This window comes from Pocillopora damicornis, chromosome 5 (assembly GCF_964200805.1).
Source record: "Pocillopora damicornis chromosome 5, jaPocDami1.2, whole genome shotgun sequence".
Classification (NCBI taxonomy): domain Eukaryota; kingdom Metazoa; phylum Cnidaria; class Anthozoa; order Scleractinia; family Pocilloporidae; genus Pocillopora; species Pocillopora damicornis.
In genome coordinates, this window is record NC_142674.1 from 21,970,636 (window position 1) to 21,993,476 (window position 22,841).

The 22,841-nt window shown below is 37.4% G+C and overlaps 2 protein-coding genes across 2 annotated transcripts; both read left to right on the forward strand.

The window, feature by feature from the left end:
• The first annotated feature begins 833 nt into the window (after window positions 1-833).
• Window positions 834-2,657, forward strand: LOC113676616 (histidine N-acetyltransferase). The gene has a single exon (XM_027193290.2). It carries the CDS (start codon window positions 985-987, stop codon window positions 1,948-1,950), a length of 966 nt encoding a protein of 321 aa, XP_027049091.1. The 5' UTR covers window positions 834-984; the 3' UTR covers window positions 1,951-2,657.
• An 880-nt stretch (window positions 2,658-3,537) lies between these two features.
• On the forward strand, window positions 3,538-18,708 carry LOC113676627 (leukotriene A-4 hydrolase). Its single transcript, XM_027193303.2, has 20 exons — window positions 3,538-3,836; window positions 5,476-5,609; window positions 5,967-6,087; window positions 6,715-6,783; window positions 7,828-7,932; window positions 9,183-9,235; window positions 9,861-9,933; window positions 10,566-10,718; window positions 10,894-10,914; window positions 11,435-11,505; window positions 12,008-12,093; window positions 12,764-12,789; window positions 13,803-13,947; window positions 14,793-14,896; window positions 15,767-15,843; window positions 16,445-16,499; window positions 17,008-17,103; window positions 17,502-17,596; window positions 17,731-17,835; window positions 17,993-18,708. The coding sequence occupies exons 1-20, from the start codon at window positions 3,666-3,668 to the stop codon at window positions 18,108-18,110; spliced, it is 1,878 nt and encodes a 625-aa protein (XP_027049104.2). The 5' UTR covers window positions 3,538-3,665; the 3' UTR covers window positions 18,111-18,708.
• The last annotated feature ends 4,133 nt before the right edge of the window (window positions 18,709-22,841 follow it).

Here is a 22,841-nt window from a genome sequence, read left to right on the forward strand (position 1 = left end):
TTAAGGTTCAACTTATAATCCACCTCTAATTCTCATTGATGCCTTGAACTTCATCTCAAATGGAGCTGTGGTTTCGATTATCGTATAACCATAACATTGCGTGACTCATGAGCGTTGTAAGGGAGAATGGGTTTCATACTTCAACCACGCCCATGCGTGACAACCTCTTCATAAAATCATTCCATACGATAAAGGTCGCGGCCTTAATTTTTGGTTTTCATGTATTTTTCTTTTAGCGTACCTGTTAGACAGCCATTCATCGATAGATGGATATCTGTTTTTACAGGGCTAGAAAATAAACAACAATGTTTGTTCGATGACGATTTGGGAATTTGCTTTTATGACTTGCACACGTAATTCTAAGCGGGTGGAATTTATTGCCGCTTACTTTTTCTATGGAAAACGCGAACACATAAAAATAACACTCTTTTAGATTGCAAAATGAATGAGGTTTTGAAAAAACCTGTGGATTTTAATTTCTTTTCAAATGTGTTCCCTTTCAGAACAGCAAACCAAGCGGGGTTTCAGAAACAATGACATTTAGATAATGAAGCTTCTCAGTTTGATTGCTCGACAAGACGTATTAACATAACACAGAGAGACTTTGGAAAAAATGGAGTTTAGTACAAGAGGTTGAAGAAGTTGTTTTAAAGATTTATTTACGTGAAATATTGCTTTATTTCGGCGCTGAGCGCTTCATACCATTTAAATGACTATCCTCTTAACTAGGTTTGTTAATTTGTAAACAGACAATTGTTGCAAGTTTTATTTTGTTTACGTTGTTTGTATGGAACAACTAATTACCTTTAAGTGATAAACAACCAATTGGAAGATCGGCTATTACGCACAACAGTCAGCTGTTATCTCGAATTTCTAACAAAATCATTGAAAGATCAAAATGTTAACAAACATTACGTGACATAGAAGTTTTTGCACTTGCTCGACTTGTCTGTGTGTGGCAACTGCTTTAAAATCTAGTTTACTATGGAAGACTTGGAAATCCGCCTCGCTTCTGTAGCTGACTACGATGCCGTAGTCGAGCTCTCCCGTGCAACTTACGAGGATAAAGCGGACGAAGATCACGACTATATTCCCAACAGATTTCACGGTTGGCTTTCGGAACGCAAACGAGCTGTCTTCGTCGCAGAAATGGATGAAAAAATCGTTGGACTACGGAGTTATGTGGTTGTCAATGGTGACCAAAGCTCTGCATGCGATGTAGAAAAAATTCACCCTAAATTCCGAAAACAAGGGCTTCAAATTAAAATGATCGAGGCGAACCGAGAGTATATCCGTAAAAACTACCCGAATGTGACCCGAGAGCTCTTCTACGCGCCGAAGAAGTTCTACACCCAGCGACAAGAGCTGTTCGCTGATCAAGTTCTTTTCAAGCAAGACATAATTGCCTATCATATCGACCTGGAAAATCTCGATGTGGAGAGGCTCAACGAAGTTGCTACCCGCCTTGCACTAGAGGTCAGACCTTGTACAAGGGAAGAATTTGTAGAAGAGATTTTATCGATTGCGTTTAAGATTTTTCCGAGCGAGGTCTTCACCCTCGATGGAATGGCGTTAGAGGCTTCGCGAGCCAACACAGGCGCAATGGTCAGAGACGGAGATAGATTTTTGGTCGATCACAATGAGGATGATTCTGAGCCTTTCAAGTCCTACAGTCACGGAAGGATTTCACCGAGAAATAAGTCGCTCCATTGGGAATGCTGTGTCTACACCAGGAGTCACTTTTTGTTTCAAGTGCATCTATTGGGGCAAGTCAGATGCGCAAGCGAGGTTCTGGCCGACCACAAGAACACCGTGATAGTGATTCATTTCCTATCCGATAGCCGACTGGTTTCTTACGGCAGGAAACTCCTAGAGGGTCTCTTAGGCTTCAAGCCCTGTGATCGACTCAACATGAAACAGGAGTACGTGCACAAGGAATCACTGGGATAAAGCGCATGTCCACCTTGTCAAATTCCAGTCCACATGAGATCTATGACGTTTGTTTTGAAAATTAATTTTCCTATGAAATTGAAAAGACACGTTATTTTGCTAGATTTACGATTATAGCCAGAGTAATCCGAACATCTAGCTTGTCAAAGTCCAGTCCACCTTAGGATGATGACTTCTGTTTTAAAAATAATTTAATACATTGTTTCGTTTCCCTAGACTAACAATTGCCACCTTTAGAGTTTTAGCATCGCCATACGTCGGTTAATCAGTTTTAATATTACGTCCACGAAGAATCACTGGAGTAATCTGAATGTCCTGCTTGTCAAAGTCCAGTCCACTAGGGAGTTGTGACATTTGAGCTTAAAAACAATTTTTCTTTAAAATGGAAATAAGTCATTGTTTTGCTCCCCTTGATATCGATGATTACCGCCTTTGCGTTCCAGTATTGCCTTTGGGAACAGGTAGTTACGTTTCAAAGCACCGTCGAGGTGATTTTCATGCCACAGAAGGAATAAAATTTAACAATTTAGTGCAATTTCAATTCACGAAACAGTTCATTTTAGAGAGCTGAATAAAATAATGTAAGGGCCTCAAAAGAGTCATGAAACCAACTGGATAACTTCATCTTTTTGTTTTTGAAGAAATATGTAATTAATTTGCAGCAAATAGGAATGAAGATTAATTAATAAAAACAAAATTAAATTTTCTCTTAGTTTACCCTTTAACTCAAACGAATGACCAAGACGGAATTTCTCCTTACAACGTCGATGCAATATAAAGCAGACAAATGATGAGAATAAAGAACAACACCAATGAGGGAATTATTGGTCGATCCAATACCAAATTCTCTAAGGTAACATCATAAGAATTGTATGGCAAAAGGTAAGGGGAATTATTTATTAGATCTTAGGGGTGGAATGGTTAATATACGCGTGGCTTACCTTAGCACAAAGGAACACGTACATACAGTGAACTGTGTTCAATGTTCCCTGAAGCGAAACCAGGAGCAATACTGAAGGTCGTGGGAAACTAAACCTGATTGTTTCCCGTGTGGCCATTATCAGCTATAAGAAAAAGAAAACGGTTGCATACAAATTTGCCGCAATTGAAAGGTATACGATCTGATCACGTGTGAGCTGGAGCCCCTAATGGGCTCCTGGTGTGAGTCGAACACTCGAGTTGTTGTTCCTACGAGAGATAGAAGGGACTGGTCATTATTATCACGTGGGGTGAGGGGTGGCAGTGTTTTTGGTTGTGTCACCATAAAATTTTCCTGATCCCCCCAAAAGACTTTGAAGGATTTTTATAATTTCCCTTATTGGCGTTAAATTTGCTATAGTCCCATTTTATCCTCTTTTGGCGACGACTGATCCCCTCTAATCATCTAATACCCAGGTCCTACCGTGTAACTGTAACTGAATGCTTAGCCGTGAAAGACTACTCCCCTCCACTCTCCCAAAACTCCTCTACGAACCCCTCCTCATGCGATAAATAATGACCGGTCCCATGGGGAGTTCGTGAGAGTTGGAAGCATGGCACGTGACAAAAGCCCCTCCAGTCGGAAAACGTGTTGTAGAATGACGAACCCACGCGCGCCAATCATGCGAGACGAGGAGTACTGGGGAATACTGGATCTGTAGCTTATGATATTTCATTCTGAGGGAATCGCCTTACGTGCATGTGAAGTGTGATCTTGTGGAAGGAAGCTATAGATTATGGAGCACTCTGCAGAAACGGTTGGCCACGATCCTTGCTCGTTTTCTAGACCAAACCAATGTCTGTGCACAAACATAAGCTGGTTTGTCGATGTCTTGATTGATAAAAAGATCCTCGAATGTCGCGTTCAGCTCGAATTCGAAGTGAAGAAGGATGGAGTCAAAAAAATGGTGAGTTTCGATGTCATTTTCATTCGCGTGAACATTATAAAATGAAGTTAAGAAGGAAAGAGGTTTAGTTAAATGCAGATGAACTCGAGAACCTTTCAATATTTTTGTTAAACTATGAATTCTCAACTGATCGGCTCCAAAGCTTTATAGCCAGGTTACCAAAACATGCACCAGATTAAGGCATACATTGCAAACGTTAATTTTTTAGACGGAAGTAATTAGTTTGGAAAACTCCTCGCGCAAATTACGTGATCATGTCTGGGTTCTCCATCTTTAGATTGGCAAAATAGACTGCAATGCAGAGTGTTGCTTCTAGGTGCAAAGTGTTTGCAGTTCTTAACACTTGGATTCTGAATCCCTGAGGCAATCTATTTATCAAATGGTTTTTAATCAGTAGGGCGTTTCCGTTGAGGCCAGCCTCACCCAGTTCGCTTTGTTATCTTGTCTAAACATTTTTAATTATTTCGTTTTCCGCTTTATCTTAAAATGCAATTGTCTGCATATCCAGCGATGCTGGTTTCTTCATGACGCAGCAGTCATGACGCATTAGTCATGTAAAAAGACGTTAAGCTGCAAATATTAACAGTCTGCCAATATTCAGGACTTGAGTGGCCAGAGTGATTCAATTTTGATATTAGCTACTGGAGGAGTCGGCATACAAACTAAAAGTTTACATAGTCTGTAGTTTTGTGATATGTGCATGAATTAATCAACTTAGCCAGCTGCAAATTACAGCTTGTAGAGTTACTATTCTTACAAACTAGTAAGAGCTTACAAAGTTACAAGCATGTACATTAACGCAAAATGCTATTGCCTGACTAAGATAAGCTGATTACAAAGAACTGTCATTCAGAGACTGCTTGCAGTTAATTATTTATTTATATTGAAGAAAAAAATTGAAATTACTTATCCTTGCACCTCTGCTTTGTCCATATCAACTGTGCTCATGAATATCATTTTATGCACACTGTTACCCTATGGGTGCCAACTCTGCTGAGAAGTCCTGTGCCAAAGCAAATGAATTTTTTATTATTTCTCAAAAATTTAACTTGTTTTGAGTTTATTTTAAATCTCCAGTACCAAAGATTTGATTGTTACTCTCTATCTTTTGACATACTGAGTTTGTGACATATGCACACACTATGCCATTTGCGTGGCATACTCAGTGCGTCACACAGCTAGTTAAGGGATAAATTCTTGATTTGTACTGCTGTCCAACCACTTCAAACCCTTTCAGTGTGTTAATGTTCCAACAAGAAATCACTCACTGGTGACTTACAAGAATGAAAGGTTAAACCCTTTCACTCCTGTGATCTCATCAGTAATTCTCCTTATTGCCAGCCATATGATTCTTGTGATGTTATTGTAAAGAATTTGGTGTATGATCAACTAATAATTGGGTAAGTGATATTTTTCCACATTCTCGTCACTTATCTGCTTGACATTGTATTGATAATGTAGGGAGAAATGCTGTACTGGTCACACAAAGGGTTAAAGAGACAAGGGCTTTCAAATAGTTTTAGTTCACCAACATTTACAGTGTTGCTAGTCCAAAACTGAGTACCATGAGTCTGGGGAAACTTCTCAATAAGTAATAGTGAAATATTCAATAATAATAATATTCTTTTATTAACTAAAGGTTCTTGATACGCGAGACTTGACAGTTCACAGTGTTACAGATAGTAATGGAGAGAGCCTGAGTTTCAGCTATGGCAAGAAGCATAAGGCATTTGGAACACCACTGAACATTGACCTTCCTGATGGTTTAAAAAGGTGATATCTCAGACAAGAATAATTTTAATTTGTTAGTTTGTACTCAAGTTGAGTATTCCCCCCTCCTAGCCAGACATTTTCTTGGTTTACTGTTCAATAGACTAAGAGTATTACTTCGCTCCTCCTCTCCCCCTTTGGATGGGATGTCAGTCTGTCGGAAGGTTACCCCCAGCATTTCTTGAGGCTTCCCTGACAATTTGCCGTTACTCATTTATACTTATGGGTGAAGAGAGGCACTGTGAGTCAGAGTAAAGTGTGATGTCCAAGAACACAACAGAATGACCAGTGACCCAGTGATTTTTAAAACCTTTGGTATAAATTATCAAAAAGTTTCAAGTTTTTTGTTCATTTTAATAGTGGTTCCAAGCTATACCTTAAGATTAATTACCAGACCTCTGAGACTGCCTCAGCTTCTCAGTTCCTGACCCCTGAACAGACTGCTGGGAAGAAGTATCCTTATTTTTTCACCCAGTGCCAGGTAAGTTAAAAATTAATCTCCCCAATCGAAACAGTCAATTATTCACGCTTATCAAGCTAGTTCCCAGGGAAAAAAATGAAACCATTTAAACCTCTTTTATTAACCCTTATCACACTAACATTAGTATATATATTCTCCATACATTTAATATAAATTTCCCTATGGTGTTGACAAAGAGAATTTGTGTAAAAATATGAAGAGCTTCTTTTAATTTGTTGGAGATCATTTCCTTTATTCTCATTCCCTTAACCCTTTCACTCTCAAGATCTAATTAGTAATTCTCCTTACTATCTGCCATACAATTCTTATGATGTTAGTTCAGAGAATTTGGTATTGGATCAACTAATAATCCCATAATTGATATTCTTCATCTATCTCACCTACCTGCTTGATATTGTATTGATATTGTAAGGAGAAATTCTGTCTTGGTCACTTGTGGGAGTGAAAGGGTTAATGCACGATTTAACGTGATATTGTAGGGAGAAATTACATAATAATCACCTCTAGTGGTGAAAGAGTTAAGAATGGGGGACACATTTGTCAAGTTATGAGCTAAAAAAGTTGAGTTTGAAGTTCTGAACCACATTACCATTTAGATTGACTAGTATTTTTATTTGTTACCTTTAGGCTATCCATGCTCGCAGTCTTATTCCATGCCAAGACACACCTTGTGTAAAAACACCTTACCAAGCAGAGGTATCATTAAACACTTATTTAATAACTTATTATATAATAATCTGAATTGGTTGCATATACATTTTAATTGTTTCTTACTTATGATCTGTTGGAGGGTAGACGCAAAGCTGATGTCACCCATAACAACTTCTTACCTCTTAAAAGTGAAATGTGATCATCGCAGTAAATTTCCAATTTAAGCAATTGGAAAGAAGAAGCCTGAAAAAAAAAAAAAAAAAAAAAATCAGGGCTTCAACGGGATTCGAACCCGTGACCTCCGCGATACCGGTGCGATGCTCTACCAACTGAGCTATGAAGCCACACATTGGGAGCGAGGTCAATTTTTACCTCGCTCCCAATGTGTGGCTTCATAGCTCAGTTGGTAGAGCATCGCACCGGTATCGCGGAGGTCACGGGTTCGAATCCCGTTGAAGCCCTGATTTTTTTTTTTTTTTTTTTTTTCAGGCTTCTTCTTTCCAATTGCTTAAATTGGAAATTTACTGCGATGATCACATTTCACTTTCATCTACAACCGCAGTACAAATATGAATTATTTCATATAAACTCCACTTCTTACCTCTTAGTTACTCCTTTAACTCCCAAGATTTCATTAGTAATTCTCCTAACTGTCTGCTATACTATTCTTGAGATGTTAGTTTGGAGAATTTGGTATTGGATCAACTCATAATCCCCTAACTGATATTTTTCTTTGTTCTCATCACTTGTCTGCTTTATATTGTATTGATATTGTAAGGAGAAATTCTGTCTTGGTCAATTGTGGGAGTTAGAGAGTTCAATAAAACGAACAGATTCTCTATTGCCATGGGTCTGTTCAGTTATAGATCACAGAAGATATTGAAATGTGGCAGGAAGATTAGTGACACATATGACTCATTTTTTTGTTCTAAATTACTATACATTTTAAGGTCATCTGTGATCTATTGCACGGCAGCATGGTCAGTTTATTTCAATCAATAAATAGACATTTGCAATACACACACATCCTGTAGGTTTAGTCAATGCAGTTTGATGGAGGTCTAGTAAAGAAATATGTTCCTTAACTAGGTAACTGTACCCAAAGAGCTTGTTGCTGTCATGAGTGCTAAGGGAACAGGAAGTTGTGATGATCCCCAAAATCCCAAAAAGAAAATTTACACTTTCACTCAGAAGGTAGAAGTTTTTATTTTTACTTTTAATTAGTTAAGAAACATTCTTATGCTGCACATTGTGACTTCCAAAAATAGTAGTAAACATATTCTTCACAATAATAAAAATTTAATAAAATTTTATTGAAGAAACATTTGTACAGAACCAAACTTACATTACTCTACTCACATTACTCGACATCACTCATTACATTACTGTACTTACTGGATTAGACACTAGTACTTATTTCTTTCTTATACTAACTGTCACTTGCTAACAATCATTTATATTACAGTGTAATGTTACTTACATCACACTACTAAACAGAACACGACTTACAATACACTACTGTAACAATACAAAACTCACACTTCGTTAATTAGGCAATAGTGAAATTGATAATAAAATCATCTACACACTCATACTTATACACAACAAACAAACCATAAAGATTCTGAGAGTGTTCCATCCTTATGCTCCTGTTCGGTTTCCATCCCCATTTTCTGTACAGTTTATCATCCTTAGGAATTTCGTGTTTCCTTTATATGTTTTCTAGATCTTCCAGGTCATTTATTTTAATCAGCCTACCTTCTGGTGAAGTCTTCACGTAGATTTTGTCATCTAGGGTCCAAACTCTCAGCAAAACCCTATCTCACTTCTCATTTTAATTAAATAAGAATGATTCTTATGTTGCACATTGTGACTTCCAAAAAAAGTAGCAATCATATTTTTCACAATGTTTTCTTTACTTTTCTTATGGTGCTGACAGGGAGAATTTTTTTGATTTTCAGAAGTTTCTTAAATTGGTGATCATTTCTTTATTAATGTGACCTTAATATTTGAGTCAAGGGTGATACTGTGGAGAGAATTTGGAAACCAGTCACTCTAAGGAGTTAAAGGGTTAAAATAATCTCTGAGAGGGGCTAAAAAATATTTGTCCAAGAAGAGAAACTTTATTACTATTTTATCTCTTTGAAGGGCATTGAGGGAATAAGAACTGAAAAAATTATAACAAAAAAGTCTGAACAATCACACAAGCATGCTAGCCTTGTAGCAGACATTGTAAAGCTTGTCACATCACACAATCATAAAGTGATAATTGAGGAATGATTGCCTGGTGTGACGAGCCTAACAAGGTCAGTATAGGAGGCTGACAAGCTTTCAATTTAAAATACATTTAAGCCCACCCAACTTTCTATTTATGCCTGCAAAGTGGGCCACAATGCCCAACAGAGTTATTATTAATAGTAACAACCACTTACTTTCATCCTTAGGTGACTGTTCCTAGTTACCTGATCACTGTTGCAGTTGGAGCCTTAGTTAGCCAGTAAGTCACATAAGAAAAAACTTGTCAACAACAAATACAACAACAACATCTTTTATTATCATCATTTTTTAAAATTGTAATAGTCTTTGATTGACAAGCAGCTGAGAGTGGCCTCTTGTTATCTGCGACAATGGGGAAATCTGAGTTCATTTCACCAAAGTCTACAGGAATTAATTTTCCCGGCTTGATTTCCAAGTGTATTGATTAAATTATTTACCCTAGATCTTAGTTAGCAAGTAAGTCAGATAAGAAGAAAAATTGTAAGCAACAGCTAAAACAATATCAATCTTGTTGTTAATCACTTCTTGAAGTTGAAGGGTTACATGTAACAGTTTTTTTTTTTATGTTGACTTTGAATTACTTTTCTGGTAGCTCTTCCAGAAAGCATGGAATCTCATTCCATAGTTTAGCACCATGCAATTATCAAAAAGGTTTTTTTTTCTATTTTAAGTTTTGAGGGTTTTATATAAAATGATCAAAGATAGAAGAACACATGTTACACAAGAATTATCCCTCCTCTCATGCTGAAGCCATCTGAAAAGATTGGTGCTGCAGTTTCTAAACTTATAAGTGACAGTTTTTTACTTGGACTTGAATAACTTAATAATATTCAGCCAATTTTTAGGGAGGTGGGGCCTCGCTCTAGGGTGTGGACTGAGAAGGAGATGTTAGAAGTGAGTGCTTGGGAGTTTGCAGAGGTAAGATGTGAATAAAGGAGTTGAGTGTCCAACATAAGCAATTTGTTAATTGGTTTTATTATGTGAACCATCCACCCCACAAGTGCAGTCCTATAGAAGACCATTGTGAAAGCTGATGTTTTTTTAGGGCTGGATTGGTTGAAATGAGCCAGTCAGGAAAAAGCTGTCCCTGGTGCACTTGTGCTGCTTTGTTGAAAAAAAAAAACATTGTTCACTTTTTGTTGCAAAAAAAAAGACTGGAAAAAAAAGAAGAAAAAGAGAGGTTAACAAAGCCTTTACATTGTATGCTATATCAGTATGCATATCCATACTGTTTTCCATACATTTCCTATGGTGCTGACAAGGATAATTTGGTTAACAGTCAGGAGTTAATCCTTTATTCTAGTGACCATGCATAATTGGTGATTCAGGGGTAATGTTGTTGTGAGAAGTTAGATGCTACTTTCACTTATGGATCAAATATTTTTGCCTGCTAAGTTTTTAGAGACAAAGTATTTTAGTGAATAATTTTCAAAGACAATAATCTATGTTATCTAGAGCGACTTCTAAATCATATAGCTTGTATAAATTGTTAGCTATATGTTTTTTTTTTAAGTTGTTTTGTCTGTTTCTTGGATTTCTCATATTGGCAGGTCGAGGAACAGCTCTCAATTGCTGAGGATCTGACATTTGACTATGTTTGGGGACCCTATGACCTCCTGATTCTGCCTCCTTCCTTTCCATATGGTGGAATGGAAAATCCGTGTCTGACATTTGTGACACCAACACTGCTGGTTGGACCAGGGGTGGGTACTGACATCCAATAAACACAGATATGGAAGTTAAGGGGGCTGTGGAAGTCATACAAAAATTTTAGGTTACTTTCCTGAAATGGAAGAGCCATTTTTTAAAAAAAGAAACTAATTGTATCTGTTGCATGGGCATTGTGGATCACAATACAATTTTTTTATTATTTTTTAGGGAGGCAGACCTTTGACTGATGTAAGTAATAGCTAATTTGTCCTAATATTTTACTGTAGTTTTACTTCTCCCTGAAACAATGATGACCATGAATGAAATGCTTGACAAGGGTACATGATAGAGAACAGATTAGTGTTTTTATCCCTAGCCCCATGTCTAGTGTCTTACCTGTTGTTATTTCACATCGAAACACCTGTTTGTCCTCTGCTCCCTAATTCCCTCTCTCTTTCTTTTCCCTCCATCTCTCTCCCCTCCCTCTCTTCCTCCCCATTCCCCCTCTTCCTCCCCATTCCCCCTCTCTCCCCTCCCTCTCTTCCTCCCCATTCCCCCTTCCCTTTTCCCTCTTCCCTCATCCTTTCCTTTTTTCTTGCATCTCTCCCTTTCTCCTTCCATTCTTCCCCTTTTCATTTCTTCTTTTGACTTTTAAAGTCATCATCTCCAATACCACTATTTGGGCATTAAGAGAAAAAAAACTTTTCTTAAACACTGTTGGTCAGTTACATACCCTGAGCTAAATTGATACTGTTGTGTAACTATTCAGGTGGTAGCCCATGAGATTTCTCACAGCTGGACCGGAAATCTCATCACAAACAGGAACTGGGAACATTTTTGGTACAATATTTTTAATAATTTATATTTATTGAGTTGCAGTTCCATAGTTGTTATCTTTTTAAATATATTACGCAATTGGCACAGTTTTTCTAACCAATCATTGGAGTACAATACTTCAATGGTAAGTTTTCAATTGGCAAATTAGCGATAAACATTGAACCAAGATTTATTACTCTTTTAAGGTTTGCAAAAATAGTCTGTAAAATTTTGACTGTCAGTAGAGGTTTATATTTTACTTAGATCTTGAACCATTCCTTTAATGACTCTTTAATTTTGACCTGATATAAAAATCCAGATTCTCCTTAGCAGTTTTGTGCTTTTCTGTAGGTACTTTTTGGGAGAAATATGACTCAATTCCTACACCCCCCCCCCTCCTCCCTTCTGTTTAGTTATGGAAGGAGAACCTTTATTTTGATTGATCAGTCTAAGTGTGAAGCAAGTTTATTTCTGTTTGCCCAGTTTATTGATCAAAGGTAAACTTTTTTCGGAAACCTTGTTGCAGGTTAAATGAAGGATATACAGTTTTTCTTGAGCGTAAAATCCTGGGACGAAGGAAGGGAGAGAAGATGGTGGATTTTGCTTACATAGGTAAGCTTAGGATGTAATTTAGTATTATGAACTGAGTTGCTAAATGTGAATTGCCCACAGAAAAGAGCTTCAAAACCGAGACTTTTCAATCCTCGGCCCTTGCCTTAGCTCTGACGTAGGGCTAACTCTCAGAACATCAGCTTTGAAACTCTTTGCAGTGGCCAATTTTACATTATCAATTCAGTTGATAATTCTAAAAAAACTCACTCGTTTTTACTGATTTTAATCTGTCCTCATGCTTTATGTTTTAATAATTTTTTTTTTCAATTTTGAAACTACCTTACTATTAATTTATTTTTCTGGCCAATAGATAGTTAATTAACTTGCTCAATTAATTTAGAATTCAACTCCCAGAAGTGAGTAACATCCATTATGTCTCTCCATATTATTTCACAATTTCGTACATTTTCCAGCAAATAGGTAATGAGAATACTCAAATTTATCTGTTGAAAGCTGTTATCCAGAGTTAACACCAAATTCTTGTAACTAATTTACAAGGAAATGTGTTGCAGCTAGAGAGGAGAATTTAATAATCAGATCTTAGGAGTTAATGGGTCAAACATTCAACCTCCAAATTGTCACTGGCTGGGGTTTAAGTGTGTTCCCAAATATTTACTCTAAATTAATTTTGTTTCTGGGATAAATTCTTGTTTCCTACTTTGGTCAACAGGAGGATGGAAAACTTTAAAAGATCAAGTAAGGTCTACTCTGCACTCTTTTAATCTTTTCTACCCAACTAAGTTTTTTCTATTACAAAATCATTATTTGATTAGATATTTAGAGCAATTATACCTAAGGTTCCTAAGTACAAATCCATTATTGCATGCTTTTAGATCCTAGAGAATTCTGTGTGATCCTACATGATCCTTAACAATCATAGAGGATCCTGTTTGTAGGATTTAATATATAGATTTAATCAAGCCTAAAAGCAGAGCTCGCATTTTTTTTCCCGCATGTCTCAAGGGCACAATGCCTTGCCCCGGCCAGCACTAGAACCCAGGTTGTCCCACTTGGAGCCCAGTGCACTGACCATTGGACTACTGAACAAAGCCGTGGTCTTGGCATGCCCACAGTACAGTTGACCACGCATGTTAAAAGTAGCACCTTGTTTGGTCATACGTTCGTACAGCCATGTGGTTGTACATCCAAATTTTTTCAGCTTGATGGGTTACTACTATTTTGTATAATTATGGGGCTATGCTTTGCGAGCCCTGCTATAATTAGGAATACATCTATAAAAATCACTGGACAATACAACTTTTGAGAACATTTTTAGTGGTAAAATGAAGCAATTTTTGTTGAACATTGCTGCTTTTGTTGTGGTTAACCCTTTTACTCTCAGATCAAATTTGTAATTCTCTTAACCGTCAACCATACAATTCTTATAATGTTAGTTCAGAGAATTTAGTAATGGATCAACTAATTATCCCCAAATATATAATTTTTTATTCTCATCACTTATCTGGTTGATATTGTATTGATACTGTAAGGAGAAATTCTGTCTTGGTCACTCATGGGAGTTAAAGAGTTAAGAGTGGCAATGGACAACTGATGACAACAAAAGGATGTGGGCAAGTCAGCAGGAAAAAGTGAAAGTAGTTGCAATACAAAAATTGGAGCCAATCCATTTTCAAACAGTTTTTAAAACTAGACAATGGGTGCACTGACCTCATTCATTTATTAAGACTAATTTGAAAAACTGTTTTCAGCTCAAGCAGTTCCCAGAGAACAGTCCTTTGACTAAGTTGGTGGTGGAACTGAAAGACACAGACCCTGATGATTCATTCTCTAGTGTGCCCTATGAAAAAGGGTCTTGCTTCTTGTACTACTTGGAAAGGATCCTTGGAGGAACTGGTTAGAACATGTGATGTAACGTACCTGTACACTAACAGTATGACAGCAATAACCCTTTTTTTGAATGAATGAATTGTTGAATGAGTGAGCACTCTGAATGTTAAGAAATTTTTAAAAAATGTCAAGTTTGGATTTTTGTGACATTTGATGATGACAATTGACTACCATTGATGAGATTGATATTAACAATGATGATGATCATGACAATGATGATGGTGATGACTGCCAACCACAATTTTAGCCACAATGTTATCAATAATTATTACTATTTTTAATTTTTTATTTATAAGTTTGTTAGAATTGTCGGTGCAATGGCAACTCTCTGAGTTTTCTTTACAGCTAGTTAAATACCTACACCCTAGTGAAAAGGCTATGTGCAAAAAGCTTAGCTTAAATATTAGGTCATTTCCAAAAGTGCTTCAGAGTTGCAGATCAGAATTAAATGAGTAGAACTGTTTTGTGATGATAGCTTCAGAAACTGTTTACAGTGGCCAAATTACAGTATCAGTTGAGTTGATAAAACCAAATTATCTTGTTTTATTCATGAGCTATGTCTTGAAAACTAAATGCAAACCAAGGAAAAAAAGGTTGTCTACCATCTTTGAATTAAAAAATGAAAGCAACATCCCTAAATGTGGTATCTTTGAAGCAACTTCAAATGAACGTAAAAAAATTAACATGAAGGACCAACCTTTGTCTCCCTTTCCCACAAATGGCCCAAGACAGAGGTCAGAGGTAATAGGCTAAGATAGAGATAGTCAGATAGATTTTCTGCAAGCTTTTCAATATCAACATAATATATTATTATGACATTATGCTATTTACCATATAATGTGATGTTTCAGAGGTGTTTGAACCATTTCTCAAGAAATACTTGGAACACTTTAAGTTCAAGACAGTCAATACAAAAGATTGGAAACATTTCTTGGAGGAATATTTTCATGACAAGGTAGAAGAGAACATTCAACTATCTTGTAGTACACACCTCTAGAACCCAGGATGGAGTGGGGTGGGGTACTTGCTAGAAGGAGGTTAATGGGAAAGTTTAGCTGGATGTAGTCACATTTTCATGACTGGATTGACTATATTGGGATTGTATTTATTAGATTTGCAGTTGGAGAGTTCTTTTGTTTGTCCAAAAGTGACAAAGATGGGGTTTATAATACATGCCCAGCAATATTTGACACAAGCACCCCTCTCCCTCTCCCCGAGGCTCCAACAGAAAGTTAAAAAATTTCCAGAAAATGACTCCCGTTGCTCACTGAAGATTATCCTGGACTTTTTATTACTTATGAAACAATCAGGAGTACTGTGAGTAAGCCTTCCAGTCCTAGGACCAAACTATCAATTTTCCAAACTGTCCAATATATTTTTTATAATTTTAGAGCTGAGAATTGGTAGACTGTTCACTAGTCAATACATCTCCTTCTTCTTGTTACTTTCATGCAAAAAATTGGCTCGAAATTATAAAAAGTAATTCTTCTGTGGTCACCTCTGGGAGGGAAAGGGTCGATTCAGATGATACTTTACCTGGTTTCCCTGCCTGTTTTCTTTCATGATGCGGTGCCCAAAACTATTGAAATAAACATCTTAAGCTTGTATGTTTTGTTCGCCCATTTCAGGTCATGTGATAATACTCTAGATGACTGTTTCTTTTAAATTTGTTCTCATTCACGTGCATGTGTGTGGACGATTAAAGAAAGGTGAAGTTGGGAATTCCATTGAGACCTGGAATGGGTAAACAAAACATGCAAGCTTAAGAGGTCTATTGCCATTCATCTGACCTCTATCTTAACAACCATTGTTTTAACCATTGCAGAAAGACATTCTGAAGCAGGTTGATTGGGAAGCTTGGCTCCATAAACCGGGATTGCCACCCGTTAATATGATCGACTGGTAGGTTCATTTGCCTTGACTTCATGTGCAACTGCTATACAAAGAGGCTGCAACTTTGATTAACCCTTTGACTCCCAGAAGTGATTAACAAGTAACTTCTCCCTATAATATCCATACATTTTCCAGCAAGCAGGTAATGAGAAAACTCAAACTTATCTGGTAGAAGTTTATATCTTGATCTGACACCCAATTCAAAAGGGGGTAAGTTTCTAAAGAAACTATGGTGCTACGTCGGTGGGAGAGTATAACAGGTAATGTAGTGTTAACAATTGAGTTGAAAACGTAAATTAGCCACCGTAAAAGGTAAGAAAGCTGACGTTTCGAGCGTTAGCCCTTCGACTATCGCTCTGACGAAGGGCTAACGCTCGAAACGTCAGCTTTTTTACCTTTTACAGTGGTTAATTTACGTTTTCAACTCAGTTGTTAACATTAAATTACCCAATTTACAAGGAGATGTGTAGCAGCTAAAGGGGAGAATCGACAATCATATCTTGGTAATTACAGGGTTTTAAATCAAACTCTGTAAACGGCAACACAATCTCATCTCTGCTGGAGCTTTTTGTTATCCAGTAATGTTAACTTATAACTCTCTTGGTATCAGGTACGACACTACTTTGAGTGATCCCTGCACAAAATTGTGTGACAGATGGTTGGCGGTTAGTGATAGCTCTGAATATGTATTATCTTCTCTGACAATAAACTTATGGATTGTTAAGATTCTTATTTTTTTCTTCATTATATCCTTCATGAAATAATGTACAGCACAACTGTTCCCATTCCTGTAAACATATTTTGTGTAAATTATAGTCAAGACCAATTTTTAATTCAGTGTCTAAAGTAATTCGGGATTGCTGTTATTTTTCTTTACCTCATTATGTGATTGGTTCAGAAAACTCACGCCACTTGCTCAACCAATCAGATTCAATACTTAAACCAATCACGACTTGGTTACACGCGTTTTCCCGCGCTTTAGGCTGTTTGCGCGTTTTTGCTTCAAGTTCTCGTTGGCTCATCATAATTTTCCCTTGTTATGTTTGGCTGTTGTGATGATTTGGGATTTGGTTATACAATACTCAAACGAAAAGAGATACAAGATCCAATAGTAAAGTAACATATTTTGCAAGTGCTTTTATTCATTTTTCATTCATTATTTTGTTTTCCCAGGCCACTGAGTCTGAACTGGGCTCATTTTCTCCTGATGATATCAAAGATTTTTCACCGCCTCAAGTTGTGGAATTTTTGGCTCAACTAGTGGATAAGGTGAAGAAACACAAAACTAATTCACTATTCTTAATTCCACCTGACATACAATTACTTGTAAGTTAGTAAACCCTTTCACTCCTAAGATCTCTTTGGTAATTCTCCTTACTGTCTGCCTTACAACTCTTGCGATGTAAGTACAGAGAATTTGGTAATGGATCAACTAGAACCCCCCTAATTGATATTTGTCTTTATTCTCATCACTTTTCTGCTTGATATTTGCCTCATGTTTGTGGAGAGATTTACCAAACATGATAAAAGTTCACTCGCGTGCTTCGCTGTATGAAAATTCCAACAAATGAAATATGTGCTATTGCAGAATTAGGGTGGGTACAAACGCATAAGCTGCAAGTGTTTTGAATATGTAAAGATTTACTTAATTTCTTTAATTTTAACAGACAACTGACAATCCCCCGTTGGCCCTATCGCATTTGAAGAAAATGGATGAATTGTACGATTTTACGTCGTCAAGAAACTCTGAGATCAAATTCAGGTGAGATGTTCATTTCTTACTAGAAGAGCAAGAGAGAGAAAAAAAAATTAGGCCTGAAATAATTGATGACTGTGTTGAAATTTTGTCCAAAAACTAGTGAAGTTGTTTAACTTTGTTTCTTTCATTTTTTTAAGGTGGCTCCGTCTTTGTGTAAGAGGAGTGTGGCAAGATCGGTACCCACCGACAGTGACCTTCATCACCATCCAAGGGAGGATGAAGTATATCAGGCCCTTGTACAAGTAAGAAAAATGCCTGTTTTACGTTCCTAGTTTTTGGAACAGGATTTATTTGTTTAAACGTTATTTTAATTACTTTGATATCTCAAAATGTGTCAACGTTTTGTTAGGTTTTTTCTTGTTTTCGTATTCAACTGAGTTCTCTTAATTTGCTCTCCAGGGAGTTATATGCAAAGGAAGAGTCGAAGGTGTTGGCTGTGACAACATTCCAGGAAAATCGTGCCTTTTATCACCCCATTGCTGCCGCCCAGCTTGCAAAGGATTTAGGCCTCGAGTAACATCAAGAGAACAAAAATTCCGATGCAGAAAACGTTCGACAAAGCAGTCAAAGAAACAGGAAGGAAATAGATCTCCATTAAATCTAAGAAATAGAGCAATTTTCAATTTAGTGTCGAAAGTAATTCAGGATTCTAACAAATTAAAAGATAGAGCGTTGGGATTTCACTAACAGAAACGAGAAAATTGATTAGAGAAATAATCGCACATCAAGACATACGCAGAGTAAGTAGAAAAAATTAAATTCGTTTCGTAAAAGTAAGCTACAGGTACAAGGAAATAGAACAAAAGACGAAACTTAACACACAAGTTCAAATACGTTGAGTAGTACTTATAACGGATTTTGTTTTTTCGCTACCACATTCCAGTCAACCTTACGCATAAAGTAAGTTTTTATGCAGGGTTTTTCCAACTCAGCTTTTTACTGAAAAGGAGAGAAAAATCCTTTGAAGTGTAGTATTCGTTCGTGTCATATTCTATCAGTAATTTTAAAGCACTTTCGATAACATCAACGTAGTCTATTATTTTGAACACTAGAAACAGGAAAATTAAGACACAGGCAGAAAACTTTGAGATGCAATAAAGAGCATTACCATTAAATTTTTGTCAATGAATCGTTTATCAGAAAATCAGAAAGAAAAGTGACTTCCATTGGTGGCCGTTTCTTTCTATACTAAAACTGCTACGAGAATCGCAGCGCTCATACGATCAATCCTTGGTCAAAAACAGCTTCGTTTTAATATTTAAAAGAACACTATCTCCTGATTCAAGGTTAGTGTCTTTCTTCATTTGGTAGCCGCTCGCTGCAGTTTCTAACAAGGGCACCAGTCCTATACCAAGGCTTCCAGGGCCGAGTGGCCGTGCCTCCAAACGCGAAAGGGATCTGGGTATGAGACAAGAAAAGCTCCTTTAGAAAAATAAAAAAAAGAAAGTGAATTGAGGTGTGCTCGCCAACATCATCATCGTTATCGTTTTCGTTATTGTTACTCTTGGACAAAATTTCGACATGTATGGTGATGTAACTCAGCAAATTTATTTTGGCTTAAATTTAAGCCTGAAAGGAGGCTTTTTCAAACGCGTATTTACTTAACTGGAAAGAACTGAATCAAAATAATTTACTCTTCTATGACCCTTTTTGGAAAGTCTTATACCCATCGCAATATTTCACTTACAATTTAAGAAATCGGCTCGTGTGCCCCAAATTCAAATGGGACGTTATCTCCAAGGAGTACAAAGGCAGCCCAGTACTTGATTTCACTAAACGCGTTGCATTTTCTCATATATTTCATGGCTGGGTTAAGAGCTTCACTTGCACTCTTTCCTTTGGTCAAATGTTTGTAGAAACTCTTCATGAACACTATAGTGGCCTCGTCATTAATCGTCCATAAGGTCACCAGAACATATTAAGTACTTACCCCCATGGACGCTCGCACTATACCGACCACACCCTCAGCTTTGATGATCTCTCTTCTACCACTGTGACAGCAGCTTAGTGCATTAAGCCTTGCTCGTATTTAAACACTCAGCATACCCTTCATTGTTAAAAGAAAGTCTTCCTCAGTTGGAATCTGGAATGTTTGCGTCGGGCCTGGAGCTAAGGAGTTGTCACCTGTTTCCTACTATGTCGAATGATTAAGAAGACATTTTTGGACTGTGGCCCAATGCGATTGGAGACAAAGTAGGCTTGATTCGCTTAAAAATTTGGTGTTCTTCATGCAAAACGCCATAGCATATAAACAAATCTGGCTCCATTCCACTTAATAACATTTAAAATCGTAAATTTCACTTGCTTTTGTAACCGCACAGTTTTCCTAAAATAAAAAATTTACATTCAGTCATGAAACCTGTTCAAGAATCTGCAGAGGCATGCGCAAGGCGAGCGTGAAATGCGAGTTAAGCACAATCTTCCGTTCGCCTGAAAACGCAAAAAAATTACACCGGTTCAGCAGGCTACCCAAGAGAAATGTCTACTGCTAAGTAAAGGTCAGTTTGACTAGAGATATGAAATTGTAAAATCGGAACTTTAAGTGTTGATCGATTGAGATAGGGCTGAGTCCGCCTTATAGAGGTCTCAGATTATCTTGGCAAGTTAATTATAAGAAAGTGATCATAAGATCACAAATACAACTATATTCACCGAATGACACACAGAATTTCGTTAAATCTTCACTCAGTCGAAAATGAAATTCTCTTTTCTTCATCCCTAAATATTGGCAATGAATTCTTCAACAGCCTCTTGAAAGTTCTAATAAGTGAAGTGCAGTAAGGATATATTAAATGGAGCTCAGAGTTTTAAATAATAGCCGTGGTTACCGTCGGTCCACCATCGCCTGTAATGAGGACCTCTGACTACCTTCTGTTAAGCCTGCGAGCAGGTTTTGTGTTTGGATTCGCCTTAAGGCATAGGTAACTTATATTTGATAATGCAGCGGGCCAAGTCACTAAATACGAGATGAAGTTAGTTCTACTCTTAAATTTGAACTCTAGGCTTCAACGTTTTGTGACAAGACAAAAACGCGTTCAGAATTCTTTGATACAATTTAAGCTGGTTATCGCTGGAATTTCCTTAAAATTGCGTACGTGATCTTTAACTTCCGCAAGTATTTTATGAATTGTAATTTTCCGCAACATTTACAGTTAACACAGTATTAAAGAGGACAAACTTATTAGCCAGAGGACATTATCTTGACAAAACACAAAATTTCGAAGACTAAAACTCAAGGAGACGTAGAGTGGGTTTTGAACTTTCAACGGAAAGGGTAGAGTACAGCGCGAGGTGAGCCGGAAAAGGCACAAATCTTGGGCGGAGGAAAAAAGTATGTCATCCCATAATCTGTGAAAAAGAATTACACATTCTTGCCTCGTAGATAAAAGATACGTTAAAACGAACGAGTACCATCAGTGTCTACTATTTTTTTACGATCGGGGCACGATTATTGATTGCTTATTGGCGGAGACAGGTGTCATTTATACTGAAAATCCGAGAGCCCTTTCAGTGATTTTTTGGTAACTTTTGGAAGAAAAGATAAGTACTTTATCTTGACTCAGTGAGCGCGTGTTGTTTACAACGAGTCAGTTTCCTGTCTTTGAGGAGTTAATATTTGCGCATATTTGAAGGTCTCATTGAGGTTAACCGAATAGCCGTGTTCAGTGATGAAGAAAGTTTACCTTGAAAAAACAATTTCTTGTGACAGCAATGGAATGACATTAACCGTTAGCCGTAAACTTGCCAAAATTGGAACCGTTAGCCGTAAAAGTAATCACCCCATGGGGACCCTCTTATTTCACAGAAACTCAAAAAAATAAATAAATAAATAAATAAATAAATAATACAAAAAGCGGAAAGCAGTGGTATCGATAGAGGATTCTTCAATAACCTCTTTAGACCCAAGAAAGCAATATACACATAATTAAAATTTAAAAATCTTTGATTCAGTGCACTAACAGCAGTCTCCCGCACAAGTCTATCCATGGATCGAGTCACAAGAAAAAATCAGAATAACAAAATGTTGTGGCCAGGGCGCCGCGCAGAACTCTGAGAGTGAGCCTTCACTTAATTGAATACAGATCCCAGATAAGAAGTATTGGAAACGAAAACAAGAACAAATGAAGAAACAATTAAAATTTGCCAACTTTTATAATATGGTCCAGAGTAAAATGTCGAAACCAATCAATTAAAAGGGGAAAGAGTTCAGAAAGTAATTATTCATTGGGTAATCAATTCTGTTTACAAACGTTTCAGCGACACGAGAAAAATCGTTTTACTTTTGGACCTAATATTCCTGGATGATATCGGTTATCAATTACTTTCAAATCAGAAAGAATATTCATTAGAAGAGGTTTCATTTATATTTTTAGAAAATTAACTGCTTTCATTCGTGTTTCCTTTTTCTATCGTTGGATTTAGCATTGGGAATTATTACGGACTGGCGCCTGACGGCATTATTTATCGCCTGTGGGGGGAGGGGGAGGTCAGGCAAAGCATCTTTGTTGCATCACGACAAAATTCACCGGATCCCTCAAAATGGACCCCGTAAGGCTCTGCAGTATTCTGATGATCCCCCACCCCCCCCCCATTGCAGCCATTTTTCTGTTATCCCCCACTCCTTTCAATTCTGCAATAGTCTGCAGTGCGTCTTATTAGTGCGAGCTAATGTTATAAGCTCGCGATCGTTTATCCAACCAGCCATGTTTGATTTGCAATCAAAGTGGACGGTGGGGGAAGGGGGAGGGGGAAGGGAGAAACTAATCTTCACTTCCCCGCCCTCACCCCTCTCCTTACTTTTGACCTTCGAACGCCCCCTTGGTACAAATTTATTTCTCTCCCCAGCCTTCCGCTGTCATTAAAATTAATGATGGCGGCCATAATTTTCGTTACGAAATTACTGAGCACTCGCTCGCCAAAATTACGCCTGCTCAGCAGGCTAATTCTGTAAGAGACAACTGATTCCCCCTAAAAGCCATGTGATCCCCAAAATTCTTCCGACCCCACTCATTCGATAATTCATTTCTGGTCGCTATAGGGAATGGAATTAGTGGATATGCGGTATGTTTTCTTTCAGTCTCTCTCTCAATCTCCTATTACGCCTTCTGTTTCCTTGTCCACCGCTCCCTCTTCCGCCGTTCCTCAGTTTTCAAATCCTTTTATTCCACATTCCAATATTCTTAAACATCCTCGTCTCAGTCACGTTCTACTTTTCTTCCCTTTTCTCGAACATCACGTGCGCCCTTTG